Source organism: Eucyclogobius newberryi, unplaced genomic scaffold (assembly GCF_026437365.1).
Source record: "Eucyclogobius newberryi isolate DKJ021-1_F unplaced genomic scaffold, fEucNew1.0.hap1 SCAF_15, whole genome shotgun sequence".
NCBI classification, from domain to species: domain Eukaryota; kingdom Metazoa; phylum Chordata; class Actinopteri; order Gobiiformes; family Gobiidae; genus Eucyclogobius; species Eucyclogobius newberryi.
Genome location: NW_027315779.1, coordinates 21,735,273 through 21,751,043, shown reverse-complemented (window position 1 = coordinate 21,751,043; position 15,771 = coordinate 21,735,273). Strand labels below are relative to the sequence as shown.

The following is a 15,771-nucleotide window of genomic DNA, read 5'->3' as shown; positions in this document are numbered from 1 at the left end:
TTGGTTTTGAGACAGAAACATGAGGACAATCAACCTGAGCCTACTTCTACTGGGCTTGGCCTCTGCAGTCCACTGTATGCCACTGTCAAGCAGCAGCAGCGGCCAGAAGGATCAGGACTTTGCAATGGTGTGTATCTCTACAATATTATATGTGTAATAATTATCATGTGTGATTCTGTCATGTTCTGACCAAGTGGTTTTCAAATTGTTATACTTGTAATTATGGTCTCAACATCAAGACTAAATGCACTTAAACTAGATCCAACCAAATAAATCAAAAGATGGTCCACGGTCATTCAGTTATAAAGTTGTTTAATATGTCATTCTAATATCGACCCTGCCCATAGGATTATCTCAAGAAGTTCTACAATCTCACCGAAGAAACAGGTCCATCTGTCCGACGTGGCCTCAGTCCTGTCGTTAAGAAGCTAAGGGAGATGCAGAAGTTTTTCGGACTTCAGGTCACCGGTAACCTCGATGCCAACACACTGGAGATGATGAAGAAACCGCGCTGTGGCGTTCCCGATGACAAAGTTGCCAGATTTTCAATTTTTAGGGAGGATCTGAAATGGCAGAAGAACACCCTTACATACAGGTAGGCATCTTTTTTACACTACTCCATCTGCAGTATAGATGTGCTATGAAACATGTTTTTATGGAAGATTTTTCGCTTGAATCAGAATTGAGAACTACACTCCCGATATGACCAGAGCAGATGTTGATGATTCCATTGAAAGGGCTCTACAAGTGTGGGCCAAAGTCACTCCCCTCAGGTTCACCCGGATCTACAGTGGAACTGCAGACATCATGATCTCCTTTGGCCGATATTGTAAGTTGTGGTCATACTAGTAGGAGCTGCAACAGTACTAGAAGTAATTGGTTGTAAATATCGTCTTCATTTCACCAACAGCCCATGGAGACTACTACCCCTTCGACGGCCCCGATGGCACACTGGCCCATGCGTTTGCCCCTTCTCCTGGTATTGGAGGAGATGCACATTTTGATGATGATGAAAACTTCACCTATCGCTCAAATTCTGGTTAGTTCACGTATATCATGTCAACCGTACACTCTTATCCCTGGTAAAACAATTGACCTTAATCTTCATCTTGTTCCAGGCTATGTTCTGTTTATGGTGGCTGCCCATGAATTTGGTCACTCTCTGGGCCTGTCCCACTCTAATGATCCGGGTGCTCTCATGTACCCCACCTACTCCTACGGAAACCCAGACTCTTTTGTTCTGCCCCAAGATGACATCAATGGCATCCAGTCTCTCTATGGTAAGATCACCACTTTCTGTAATACAAGAAGGAAGAAGTTGAACCATGGTAAGTTGAGATACTGACGTTTTCTTTAACTCATAGGGCCAAACCCGGACAAAGATCCCGCTCCAGGCCCCGGCCCTCTGCCCCCCACCACTCCTGACTCATGTGACTCGAGTCTGGTCTTGGATGCTGTTGCCACCCTCAGAGGAGAAATGCTCTTCTTTAAAGACAGGTACTATTTTGTTTAGCATCCTTGCAGTAGTGGTTGCACAACACACTTTCTCTCTTGCATTTCATCAATTACTGGTGTTTTTATTGCTTCAAAATGCTTCAGAAAATAGGCCTTCAATTTAGTAAGATTTTACATGTAACTTAATCTGGTGATGTCACAAATTTATGTCCATGGAAAAAGATATGTTTGTTTCCATATTGTGGAAAAAATAAAAACAGTGTTGTATTCTGTCCTTTGTTTCTTAGATTCTTCTGGCGTAGCTACCCTCAGAGCTCCAGCCCTCAGCTGTCCCTCATCAGCAACTTCTGGCCTGATGCTCCTGCCAGTGTGGACGCAGCCTATGAGAGCCAAGAAACCGACAGGGTTTACTTCTTCAAAGGTACGTCCAACCTGAAAGGCTGAAACTGATCATGTTTTCACTACAGTGCAGTCACTAAATACTAAATACTTCTACACTTGAACAGATCGCCAGGTCTGGGCCTTCAGTGCTTATGATCTTGAACCAGGTTACCCTAAATCCATTTCCAGCTTTGGCCTTCCCAAGACAGTGAAGAAAATTGATGCTGCTTTGTACGATGAGAAAACCCGCAAGACGCTGTTCTTTGTTGGCGACCAGTATTACAGGTAAGCAGTGTGTTTAGTCCACGGAGGTCGTGGCTCATCAATATTACAGTCGATGCTAACTGTATCATTATTTTTGTCTATAGTTACAATGAGATCAGCAAAACAATGGAGCAGGGATATCCCAAATATGTGGAGAATAAGTTTTCAGGTCTGACCAGCAAAGTCACCGCAGCCTTCCAATACAGCGGTGAGTTCATCCAAAATAATGTGCCCTATAACGTAGCAAGAAAGCTATTTAAATATGATTAAATCAATGTCTGAAACATAACATTTTTTATCTCTTAATTTAACAGTAGTGACAATAGTAGTTGCAGTTGTTAAATATACATAGTTCAGTCTTTTTTTCTTTGAGGGCAGAGAGAGGATTTAAAATCTAATACAAATAATTATAAACATTGTAGATACAAAAAGGGTTTCTGCTTGTATACTTTTTTCAAAAGCAATGTTACACTTTACCTTTTGGGAATGTGATACATTTACAGAGGACTAATAGTGAATGTGGTGTTGTGCAGGTTTCACGTACATCTACAGTGGTCCGTACATGATGGAGTACAGTCTGCAGAGTGGATATCTGTTCCGTGTGCTCGGGAACAACTACTTCCTGCGCTGCTCCAACTTCTAGAACCAAGTTTGACCATGAAGAAAATAATGTATGTGTTTGCACTGATCTACAGTTAAATACTGGAACATATGTTTTTGTTTTGTGTAACCTTTTTAACAGGATATGCGGTGTATTTCTGTAATGTGTTGTGTTTGGAACTGTTATTTAATTCTAATTATTTGGTATTTTAAGACTGTTACATCATTTGTCTTTATCACAATGTAAAGTGCTTTAAATGTGAATATTGTTGTCAATGTTAAAATAATAATAAATAAAAGCATTATAATAAATCATTTTGGTGGCATTTTGTTGGTGGTTTTTGTCTTATATATATATATATATAAGACATGTTTTGTATATAAACTAGGGAGATATATGTATATGTATCACAGTAAAATAACATTAATTGTGCCTTTGCTATTGGAGATGATGTGTGCCAGTGAATATGGGGAAACCCCTGATGACACGTGTCACTTAATCTATGGATTTTTAGCGTAATTGAACGGAATGCATTTTGAAATAAACAAATAACTAAATTTGCTTCATGTAATTTCTCACTCTCAGCTGTAACAAATAAAGCTGCATGAAGCATTAAAAAGCAGGATAAAGGATTAAATCTAATGATTGTGAGTAAAAGTGGGCGGAGAGTAGTCTGAATTGGGTTCTGGACAGTTCCACCTCATCCATCGCACTCACGCGCCAGCCACGGGAGATTACAAGATCGTGAGCGTCACATCTGCTGAACACGCTCAAGCGCGCCATCCAGCGTCTCCTGTGAGAACTGCTCACCACAGCCATGTTTCTGGTTCTCCCGTTCACCTGCATCAGGTGACAACCTGCTAGAGGGACGATTGGCTCTTGTCTCAGACCTTCCCCGAGGTGATTGGTAGAGTATCAAGTACTCAGCACGTGACCACTGCGATGAGCTTCCGCCCTCCATAGCAGAGGGGGAAGGGAGAGTATAAATACCACTGTGGAGAGAAAGCACAGTTCACTCATGGTGTCGGGGTTTTTAAAGTTTTGTTTTACTAAGTTAAAATACGCAGTCCGAACGCCACCTTCCGTCCCATCACATCCAGCAAAAACACTGTAAACTCAAGAGGACGATGAAGAAACATAAACAAATAACACAGAGCACATGAGCAATGCATGCTGGGAAAGTGTCCTTTCGCTTTTGACACATTTATTGGGACGTCACAAAACGCCACTCCTTTCACCGTTCTATAATTTGGTGAGCAATAGACTATCAAACGATTTGAACGAGAACCAACCCCGGCAGTAAACCCTCCATGCACCGCAGTGAGAACAAGTTACAAGTGGAACTTCAACTTCTCAGCCTTCTGTTGCTGCAATTCTTGTCACTTATAAAGATCTTTCAGGTTCTATCCAGCACCAGCACCAGCACCAGCACCAGCATCAGCACCAGCACCAGCACCAGCACCATGACCGAGGACGTCTATCTATTTTCACTGTTTATCTACCGCCTACCTCCCTCGAACATCCGGGTAATTTGGGTCATGTTGTCTGGGCTAAAAGTAATTTGAAGGTATAAATATTGCTCTGGGAAGACGTTATGTCAGTAAAAGTGCTTTTAACGACATAACGTTATTATCATTAATATTAATATAGATCAATATGACAAATTATATGAATACGTTTGTGGAGCTAATCTCAAGCAAATTTAAAACTTTGGATATCTCTTTCAAATTCATCTCAATTGCTCTGGCACATTTATCAGATCAGCATATTTTTTGTTATTTTAAGTTCTGTGCCGCATTTATTGAATGACCATTGAAATGCTTCGCTTGTTTTTAGATTATGCACAAAGAAAATATATCCGCTCATGTTGGGAATATGTAAACCAAATATGACACAATTTACCATTTTACTCCTTTCATTCAACGTTTTATTTTTTCTTTATCAGATGATCAGATCAAATGAAACACCTCTGATGCTATTCTGTGTATAAACATATAGTGGTTATGGAACATACTTTTACTGGCTCCCATGCATTTCATGAGAATCTCTCTCTTTTTAACACTTCAAGTGTATAAATGCAGGGCCCAGGGGCCCATCTTCAGACCTTAGTCAGTAGTTTTAAATAGTAGATTGCTATGGTAACAGTGGCATTTATTTCAGGAGCCTGAACTATAGAATAATGGGTTCAAACTTTCACCTTACAAGATGTAATATTTTGTTTTAAATTGCTCATTGTTATGGGAACGGTCTTACAATCTTTTTACCATTTTTTTTTTAAAAACATTTTGCCTTTCTGGAATTTTTATGACAAACATCTTAAAGGCCAGTATAATATGCTTACATATGCAATAACTGTCTAATAATATAACATGATGTATAAGAGTGTGTTCACTTCTGCTGGTTGACAATGATGAAATACGGTTGTGCTTCAGTCGACCTATAAATTCTCAACCTCAAGATTATGTTTTTGCCTGTGGCCATGGTGTTAGTGGCAAAGGAACCATATGTAGCCAACAATCATCGGGGTGGTTAGGGAGTTTAGCAAGAGACAAGAGTTTTCTGTGCTGGAGAAAATAAGGAGAGGAGCAGGTGCTATCGCGGCTTGTTGAGGCCGGTGTGTGTTCTCTGCAGAGGCTGCACTGGCACCTCTGATCATGTTGACTGCAGGTGCTGGGCTCATAACTCGATTTAAACCAACTGGATTTAGTTGTAGGAACTGGCAACACAAATGAGAGACTCATGTGAGGCTCATCCTGCTTTCTGCTTGGATAATCGTCTTGAGATTCAAAACGCCAAATTACAACATTAACCATATGGACATCATGTGCAATGTTTATGTAATTAAGAATAAAGCAGCATTAAAATTGTTACCAGCAGAACCTATATTTGATTTGAGCATGTTTACCTCATATCTGGGGACACAGGTTGGTCAAGTTTAAGAAAGGTGCTAAAAATGCTCAATTTAGACTTTGTGAGAGCCTCTCCCAATACTGGGCCCTGGGTAAAGAAGTATTCATCTCCCCAGTCGGACGCACATGGTCCCATGGGTCATAACCATTGACAATTTTAAACAAAATGTCTTTTTAATGGTCGAAAGTACTCAAAATGGCATCTATAAACAAGACAGTGAAACCCATGAATCAGTCACAAGTTAATAAGCTCAGGTGAACAGGGATATTTTCTGGCTTAATACTGGCCTTTGACCTCTTATCTGTATTATAATTCACAAGTTCAGTGCCTAATTGTCATATTTTTTCATCTTGACAGTGACGTACATAACCTCATCTGCTGGAGGGCACATTCTTATGTGACACTTATCCTTTGACTGGAACAGCTTTGTTTTTCAGGCCGGCTTGAGTTGAGGTAATATACATAAAACCTATGGAACTAATATTGCATGTGACCTTAGTCACATCTTTTGCAATATCTGGTGATTAATGCATTGGGCACTACCAACGTCAGCATGGGAATTTTGCAACACATCTGTTTTTAGCCAAGCGCTGTCTATGCTAAGAACAACTACCGTTTTTATTCATTTTTAAAGAGTTCACACATTTGCACAGGCACTGGAGGCAGGACACAGCAGCAGGATTCACGAACAGGCCTACGCAAGATGATTAAATTCATTGTCATTTTTGAGTAAATGCACATAAATAGAGATACTATAAATAATGTGAGATAATAATGATAATGTCAGAATTGTATTAAATTAGTGTATGTCAGCTGTAGGCTTTCTCCTTGTCTATAATACTACAAATGTAAGTTCATCCGGTTTGATTCTCACTATTGGCCTAAGATATAGAACAATGATTTGACTTTAGTGACCAACACAACTTGACAGGAGTAGCAGTCTCAGCAATGGAGTAAATGTAGTCATTAAGTTACAACTGTTTCCAGAAGAATAGGCTAATAATAAAACATGGCGTTTTTCCATACACTCAAAGTTGCTTAACAATTTTGTGTATTATTGTTATTAATGTTTTATTTATGTATTTATTGATGAAAGGGACAGTGCCTTCCATGTTTCAACGTGACACAACCTGTTTACACACAAGGCACATTTTCTTCCTAACCTATTGGCTAAAAGCTGCACCAATTACTATTAAACTTCTTGGTAATAATACCATTCGCTCAAATTCAAACGCTGCTATATCAGGAATGTTTCTGTCTGACTATAGACACTCATCGTCATCTTTAATAGGAGTTTCTCAATTTATAAATGTTGAGCAAACAATCCATGTTTGGAAGTTCCTAACACACCCACTCTACAAAGCATCCCCATGTTAGCATATATAACAGAGGTTTCTGTACCACCACAACACATTCCTCTGAAACACCATGAAGACTACTACTTCTCTCACTCTGTTTGTTCTTGCGACACTTGGAGTCACTGTCAACACTGCGCCGACACCAGAGATTACTCTACAAGATGAACATTTTGCAGAGGTATGTTGCATTGCTGACGTCTAAAAGGATAAACACTGTGCAATGCATGACATTTAGCGTTTTATTTCAGAATTACTTGAGAAGGTTCTTCAACTTGACGGAGGAGCCAGGCCCTGTAGCTCGGCGCGGCATCAGTCCCATCACTAAAAAGCTGAATGAGATGCAGCGTTTCTTTGGCCTCCACATCACTGGGACTCTAGACAATGAGACCGTGGCCCTGATGAAGAAGCCTCGCTGTGGCGTGCCTGACGGAACGCTCGCCCGATACTCCACCTTTGGAGGGCATCTGAAATGGAAGAAGAACAGCCTCACTTACAGGTATGGTTCTAAGGGGCTTTGGGGGTGGTGAAAACGTCAAAATTAATTCTGGGTTGGTGGTGAGTAAAATCTTTCACATTTTTCCAAGTTTTTTTCTGGTTTGATCCCAGTTTTGTTCTAGTCCATGTGTAATCATGGTTGGAGTAGTTCTGGGTTTGTTTTGTGGTTTATGTGTGAATGCAGCCCAAGATGCAGAGATTTTCTGAATAAACTCCATATATATATACTTCCACTATTATATTTATTTCTAATGACTTCACGCAATATAATTCTGTTTCTCCTTAGTTTGAATGAATTATTGCTGAATATATAATATAATATATATTATATTATATAATCATATTATTATATTATATTATCTTAAAAAATACATGGAAAAATATATTTTGTTGTGCCCTAATGTAAGTACTTTATATTATATATTTAGGTCTGCTTTGCCTGTATTATTCTAATGCTGCTCTTCCTAATTTCCCTACTTTAGGAAATTAATAATTTCTTAATATTCTGGAAATGTGGCAGATATGATTCACGGTATTCTATGGCTCGTAATTTGCTTCCATTTACATTACATAAGCTAGCTTTGTATGTAAAAAAATAATAATATAACAAAGAATAAGTACATATTTTACCTTAATAATGTAAACACTTCACATTCAAGTGCTCTAAAATGGACTGACAATTTATTTGTAAATACAAGTTAAGAATTAATTTGTATTGAACACGTGTTCTGTGTATGTGTTATATGTTGTTTCTGTCCTGACCTGCCAGGGACTACAGACGGAAAGTAACCAATAGGCTAATTCTGACATATTTACATTATATTTTCGTATACTATAAATATATTTAAATATAAAGAAACATGTATTTAATCTATTTTTAAATTAGCAACAGTTTTCAATTTAATGTTGTATTTGGGAACACCTGGCATAGAGAACCAGCTCTATTATCCTTGTACCTTTGAGATTGTGTGTTTTTGTGTCATAGGATTGAGAACTACACTCCCGACATGACCAGGTCTGAGGTGGACATATCTATTGAAAAGGCTCTACAAGTGTGGGCCAAAGTCACTCCCCTGAGGTTCACTCGGATCAACAGCGGAACTGCAGACATCATGATCTCCTTTGGCAGATACTGTGAGTACAAGTTCAGTATGGACACCTGCATCGGGGAGAAGGGTGCATAGCTGAGTGACATTCATCCTTACATTTTTGGCATTCGGTGATTGTTGTTACAGTTGTTACACAAGATTTCACTCAGAACATAAACACTTCATCCAACAATACCAGGAGCATGTCAGATCATGTGTTTTTGTGATCAAAGGTACACAGGTTGTCAATTTCAATATATTTCCACAATTTGTCAGGCCACAAAGTACTTCAGTAGAGAAAAGCTGTGCCTACACTTTTTATATACAAGCAGATATACAGTATATTTTACCAAAAAAAAAGAATAAAAATGTGTCTTATCTCACCATTGCAACATTTTTCAGCTTTCAAGTTCCAATAAAATCCATGATTTCAAAGCATTACATCTGGATTATACTTTCTACTGACCACAGTACAGGAATGATTTATAAAATATGATATATGTAACACTTTTGTTCACAGCTAGGATGTCAAAATTATTTGGTTAATCAATAATCATTAATTGCAAAAACAAAACAAAAAATTGTATGTTATGTATTGTGTATTTTATGTTATGCTCTGATTATGTCACAGTTTATTTACTTTATCTTTCAGAGGGCTTGATTTCATAAACTGTTCACATATATGTTTAAATATTTGTGAATATTTTTTTCCCACTAAAATGTAATATCGTGGCATCAATATTCACAGCCCATGGAGACTACTACCCCTTCGACGGCCCCGATGGCACACTGGCCCATGCGTTTGCCCCTTCTACTGGTATTGGAGGAGATGCACATTTTGATGATGATGAAAACTTCACCTATCGCTCAAATTCTGGTTAGTCTTATGTCAGTCTTATGTCAGTTTATGTCAGTCTTATGTCAGTCTTATGTCAGTCTTATGTTAGTTTTATGTTAGTTTCATAACATCCACACTTGAATATATATATATTATCATTGCCTCTTCATCTTGTTCCAGGCTATGTTCTGTTTATGGTGGCTGCCCATGAATTTGGTCACTCTCTGGGCCTGTCCCACTCTGATGACCCGGGTGCTCTCATGTACCCCACCTACTCCTACAGAAACCCAGACTCTTTTGTTCTGCCCAGAGATGACGTCAAGGGCATCCAGTCTCTCTATGGTACTACATGCTTATACTATTAGGGTCAAAGACATTCTCAGCAATAGCTCATATAAAAATACTGTTTACAATATGGTTCTCAAAATGTAGGTCCAAATACTGAGAGTCCTGGAACAGCTGAGCCCGTTCCCCCTCCTCCCAGCACCCCTGATGCATGCGACTCCACCATGGTTTTGGACGCAGTCACAACTTTGAGAGGATAAATGTTGTTCTTCAAAGACAAGTAAACTATATAAATAATTAAGTTGCAAAAGAAAATGTAATCCCATAAATTGGACAACTTTTTTTTGAGTGAAGATGTTTTGCCACTCATCCTAGTAGCTTCTTTGCATCTCAGACATATTAAGATAAGATAAGATATTCCTTTATTGTCCACACATGGAGAAATTTCATTGTTGCAACGCAGGTAGATACAGAGGAAAAAGACAGATAACTTATAGGAAGTTTAAAAAACACTCTTAATAGAAGAACTCTTATAAACAAAAACTCTTATAAACAAAAACTCCTATAGACAAAACCTCTCATTTCTTAATAAGGAATGGAGGGGAAAAATAAAGATAAAATAAAATAAAAACAGCTAGCGTAAGACAAAATAATACTAATAATAATGGTAAAATAAACACTCATTAGCATAATCGTTCATGTCTCTAACGGGTCATCTTATTCCCATTAGCATACTCTGATTAGTTCTAATGTTTCCTTTGTTTTGGTTTAGGCCTGAGGATGTACATTTGTGTTAAATTGTACCTTAGACCCCCATTTCTATTTAGAGATGGATTTTACTTTGATGAGTGACGAAATATCTTCACTCATAAAACTTATTGACAGAATTACATTTACTTTTGCAATTAAACTGTCCTGGACGACTGAGGGACAACACAGATAAATAATAAAGTAGTTCATAAATGTCAGTGTGAATACAGAGTGTGTTTCCTGATGTGTTATGTGTGTTTGTTCAGCTTCGTTTGGCGCAGCAGCCCTCAGAGCAGCAGAACTCTGCAGAGTCTGATCAGCAGAATGTGGCCCAGCGCTCCCTCCAGCCTGGACGCTGCATATGAGAGCAGGCTCTCTGACAGGGTGTACCTCTTCAAAGGTACCGAATTACTGTTGCCATTTATACCAGATGCCCTTCCAGTAGTTCACAAAGAGCACTAATAACTAATCATCACGTTTTTTAAAATGTATTATTACCGTTATATTTTATTAACTTAGTGAAGAAGTTGTTTTCATCTCATAAAACTGTCACATTTCTGGATTGAAATGTCATCAGGCTATTAGTACTATGGTCTGCTGTCTGCTTGTCTCAATGGGGATGCTACTGCTTTGCATGGATGCTCTACAGAATGGCATAAAACCTATCAATCTCCATGAAAATACCAGGCCAAGTTACAGATTAGATCTGTGGAAAGGTGAATTGACCCAGCTCATAATAGCAATTTGGGTTTTCAAAGTATTTTGAATCAATAAAAAATAAATGAATTAATTAATTTTCTACCGCTTGTTCCTGTTAGGGCTGGTGTCAGGAGCCTACAAATAAATAATGAATAATTTGTTTATTGCCATAAAACCTTCTCAGCTCATGGCATGTTTTTGGAACTATATGCTATACATATTTATTTATGAATTATTACATTATTATTATTATCATTATTATTATTAATAATAATAAGTTAGTCAACAATTATTTCAATAATAGATTCGTTTTGATTAATCTGTTCACTTGCTGCAGACCTGATCTCCATGGAAACAAGCAGGCGAATACCACACCAGAAAAGTGACATAGTGTACCTTTAAATAAAAACTGTTTTACTGATACAAAATAACGTAAACATGCTGGTTCAGGCTTTTTGATACAGCACAAGACCAACAGGTGGCGCCCCTTCACCACAACATCCTCCCCTTGTGTTCAGGTCGTCGTGTGTGGGCCTTCACGGGCTACACCCCGGTCCAGGGGTGTAGCCCGTGAAGACCCAGACTGAGCAGTCTGGGTCTGCCCCGATGGGTGAAGCGAATTGATGCTGCACTTTTTGACGAGGAGTCCAGAAAGACTTATTTCTTTGTCGGTAATTACTATTTGAGGTACGTTGCATAAGTAGACTATACTAATAATAATGTGGATACTGTTTATTTTGAAGTGTTTCCATAACCCGTTGATGTCTCTTTTAGTTACGATGAAAGCAAACAGAAAGTTGACAATGGATATCCCAAAATAGTGGAACAATCATTTCCAGGCATGTCCCACAAAGTGACTGCAGCATTCCAGTACAGAGGTAAAACCTTCAAAAATGTACGATTATTATAAACCAGAGACAGTTTGAGCCTAACATACATTTTATTTTCTAGGTTTCACATACATCTACAGGGGCCCCTACATAATGGAGTACAACTTGAGATCTGGCAGACTGTTCCGCGTGCTAAGAAACAGCTACTTCCTCCGCTGCATTCAAGCTTGAACTGGAAAATAACGTAGAGACTATGTCAAAGGTGCGCTATGTAACTCTTCTGGTCTGCCATTTGCTTGTCTCCATCTATCTCCATAGAGACAAACACCAGGCCAAGTTACAAGCCAGATCTGTGGAGAGGCGAGTCAGTTCACAGTGAGAATGTGTGTGTGTGTTTTATAGCAGCATAAGTATAACATAAATTACTGAATAAATGCAAGTTAAACTAATGCCTTACTGTGGAACATTCCAGACAAATAAGTAGCATCTCCATGGAGACAAGCAGGCAGCTGAACTCGTCTTATTAGCTCTCACAAACGCTTCGGCACATTGTTAGTCTTCACGTTTATGCATTTTATTTTTTATTTTTTATACACATCTAGTTTTATGTGTCACTTTCTACATGATGGTTACTGGGGCCCTGCGAGTCAGGAGTCTTTTATATACTAATGGTATTCAAAAAGAAAAGAGATGTTCAATAATAAGAGATGTCAAATAAACATTTATACAAAATTATTAACTTGGTGTTTTTCCTCTGGCTTATCCAGGCTTATGCTTATCATTACTTCTCTTCCTTGACCCGTTTTAATTTCCTGTCAGACCTCATCACACAAGATCCCTCAATGCAGAGTTTTCAAAAAAGACCTGTCCAGACATTTGTCGGAATGCTCTGTTGCACAATCACTTCTTCATTTTTCTGCTTACATTGGAGATTCAGTCTGGAGATTAAATTAGGCTCTGCTGCTGCACAGAAGTGAGAGGTTTCTGCACCGAGGGGACCATGGAGAGTGTTGCTTCACAATTATGGTTTTTGATGATGGTGATGGCATTTTGCAGAGCTGTTCCCACCGAGTCACTTCCAGAAGAGGACCTCGCAAAAGCACAGGTAAAAAGAGAAAACATGGAACACGATATGCAATTCTCAGAGCAATGTTTACACGCTTGTTTAGGTTGATGTGAATGTACAATTGTGTAGAACTACCTGTCTTCGTTCTTCTCGGACGTGGGGGTGAGCGCTCCGGGCAGTGTCAGTCGAAGCTCTTTAGACTCTTTTGACGACAGCCTGAGGAAAATGCAGGAGTTCTTTGGGATGGAGGTCACAGGACAGCTGGACTCCAACACCTTGGATGTCATGTCCCGCCGTCGCTGCGGTGTCAGTGACGTGGCCAGATACGGTTACTTCGATGGTCAGCCAAAGTGGGACAAGAATGAGATCACATACAGGTAGATGGAAGTAACATTTTAGTGTAAAAAGCAGTTCTGTGAAGTGATTACTCTTCAGGGTGACTGACTACACAGCGGGCATGAGCCAGACGGAGGTGGACAGCGTTCTGGCCAAAGCTCTGAGACTCTACAGCGATGTGACTCCTCTGCAGTTCAGGCGGATCCGCTCGGGAGCAGCAGACATCATGGTCATGTTCAAGGCCAAATGTAATGGAGGACTCCTGTATTCGCATATTTAAAGTTCATTTATGTTCCCTTCACTGCTCTGCTCCTTTCACGCCAGCACACGGAGACTTCTTTCCATTTGACGGGCCGAATGGAACGCTGGCACATGCTTTCTCCCCTGGGGATGGCCACGGAGGCGACACTCATTTTGATGAAGACGAAAGCTGGACTTTGACCTCTTCAGGTTCTGGTGTTGCTGATGGTTAATGCTGTAAGTGCACGGTGGAATAATGACATATCTTACTGCAGGAACCAATCTTTTTTTGGTGGCGGCTCATGAGTTCGGTCATGCTTTGGGACTGGCTCACTCTCAGGTTCAGTCCGCCCTTATGTTCCCCACGTATCAGTATGTCAACACTGAGGGTTATTCTCTACCAGAGGATGACAGACGGGGTATTCAAGCCCTCTATGGTGAGCGCCAGTGTATATCAGCGTGAACATTATAAATACATTTGGTAGCTACAATTGTCTGTATATTATTGTTACTTTTTTTGAGGTATCAGAGGCGCCTCCCCTCAACCAACGGTAAATCCCAATCCAATGCCCCAGCCAGAGACCAGGCCCACACTAGAGCCTGTTCCAGACAGGTGCAGCGCAGACCTGGTGTTGGATGCTGCTACACTCATCCACAATACGCTGTACTTCTTTAAAGACAAGTAAGACCAAATTGCATAAGAAATACATTGAGTGAACCACTACTTAGTAAGCGCTTCTCACAGTTATTATTGGAGACGAACATCATTCTGGCATGGCATCAGGATGAGGAAAATCGAATCTCTCTGGCCAGGAATTAAAACAATTGATGCTGTTTATGAGCTCGGTGGAAGACACAGCTCTGTGATTGTCTTTGAAGGTAAAAGACACACATTACTAAAATGTTTTCCATGAATTGCATTTAAGTGCCAATTTAAAACTCTCAATTATAGGCAAGATGTACTGGAAAATGAGAAGACACACCATCCAGCCTGGATACCCTAAACCCCTTAGAAACCTTGGCCTGCCGTCGTACGTCAGAAAAGTGGACGCTGCCGTACATTTGACCCATTCCAGCAAGACTCTCTTTTTTGTTAACAATGTGTTTTGGAGGCAAGGGAATAATATAGTCAAATATTGGTAATTTTACAAGAATATAACATTTGAGTCTTCTTATTCTTATTTTTTCAGCTATAATCAGCGCCGGGACAGAATGGATCCTGGCTACCCAAAATTCATTTACAGAGAGTTTGCTGTATCCAGAGTTGATGCGGCTTTCGAATACAGAGGTGCTGCTGCATGTTGCTAGTGTATCAGCAGTGTAATCCTGGTGTGTGTAATAACATGTGTATGATTTAGGATACCTGTATTTGTCATCTGGAGCCATGCAGACAGAGTATGACTACAAACGAGGAAGAATTATCAGCTCTTTTTTCAACAACCAGTGGATGAACTGCAGTTAAAAGTCATAACCAACCTTGGATGACCTTTATTGTACTGCTTTCTCTCTCTCTCTCTGTGCTACTAACTAAAACTGTTGGTCTGAACTGAAGGTGTTTTATTTTTGTTGATAATAAAATATACAAATGTCTACAGATGAAGAGATTAAACAAAACGGAGAGATAACCATGCCCAATTGTGCCTTTCCCTGTGTGTGAATGTCAGACTGAACGGCAATGGGTTTATCAGAAAATAATCTCAATAAGTCTCAAGAATGTCTAGATACATTCAAGGTTTTTTGTAAGAAAAGAGAGAAAACCACAAATAGAAAGAATAACTTGAGCAGAGCATAGTTGTCTGTCCACATAAACGTTGAATGTAAACACACGATTACAAATGGGGTCTTCATCAAGCTGGAGAAAAGGTGTTTCATGGCATTCATCATTATGATAATTAAGTGCTCAGTTGGCCTGCATAAGAAGTCGGACAGAATTGACATGGTTCTCGATGCTGCCAAAAGGTGAATGATATAACTGGGGAAGATCTAGATAAAGCGCTCAACAAGAGCTTTTGTGACAGGAACTGATCCGAGGATAAAGAACCACATATGTATGGTTTTGTTTTTCACTCCTTGTTAGCATGAGCACCTAGAGCTAGTATATTCGCTACAGCAGGTAGGGAAATGTACTATTAAAGTTTGCCAACCGCCATAAAACTCCAAAAGAAGAAGAAAAAG

General features: G+C 39.5%; 1 protein-coding gene and 1 pseudogene across 1 annotated transcript; both read left to right on the top strand.

Moving 5' to 3' along the window:
* LOC140360239 (uncharacterized) lies at nucleotides 1-15,112 on the top strand. The gene is made up of 21 exons (XM_072445449.1): nucleotides 1-127; nucleotides 348-595; nucleotides 681-829; nucleotides 911-1,039; nucleotides 1,119-1,280; nucleotides 1,365-1,497; nucleotides 1,743-1,876; nucleotides 1,962-2,121; nucleotides 11,899-12,002; nucleotides 12,076-12,179; nucleotides 12,774-12,832; nucleotides 12,909-13,059; nucleotides 13,150-13,397; nucleotides 13,456-13,604; nucleotides 13,681-13,806; nucleotides 13,872-14,033; nucleotides 14,119-14,278; nucleotides 14,342-14,475; nucleotides 14,549-14,708; nucleotides 14,787-14,884; nucleotides 14,955-15,112. The coding sequence occupies exons 1-21, from the start codon at nucleotides 20-22 to the stop codon at nucleotides 15,056-15,058; spliced, it is 2,982 nt and encodes a 993-aa protein (XP_072301550.1). The 5' UTR covers nucleotides 1-19; the 3' UTR covers nucleotides 15,059-15,112.
* On the top strand, nucleotides 7,000-11,984 carry LOC140361113 (collagenase 3-like; annotated as a pseudogene).
* Nucleotides 15,113-15,771: the final 659 nt, after the last annotated feature.

Coding starts and splice junctions, on each gene's coding strand:
- LOC140360239 (XM_072445449.1), top strand. CDS start 20: ATGAGGACAATCAACCTGAGCCTACTTCTACTGGGCTTGGCCTCTGCA. Junction 13,398..13,455: donor AAGAATGAGATCACATACAG/GTAGATGGAAGT, acceptor ATTACTCTTCAG/GGTGACTGACTACACAGCGG. Junction 14,034..14,118: donor GGGTATTCAAGCCCTCTATG/GTGAGCGCCAGT, acceptor ACTTTTTTTGAG/GTATCAGAGGCGCCTCCCCT.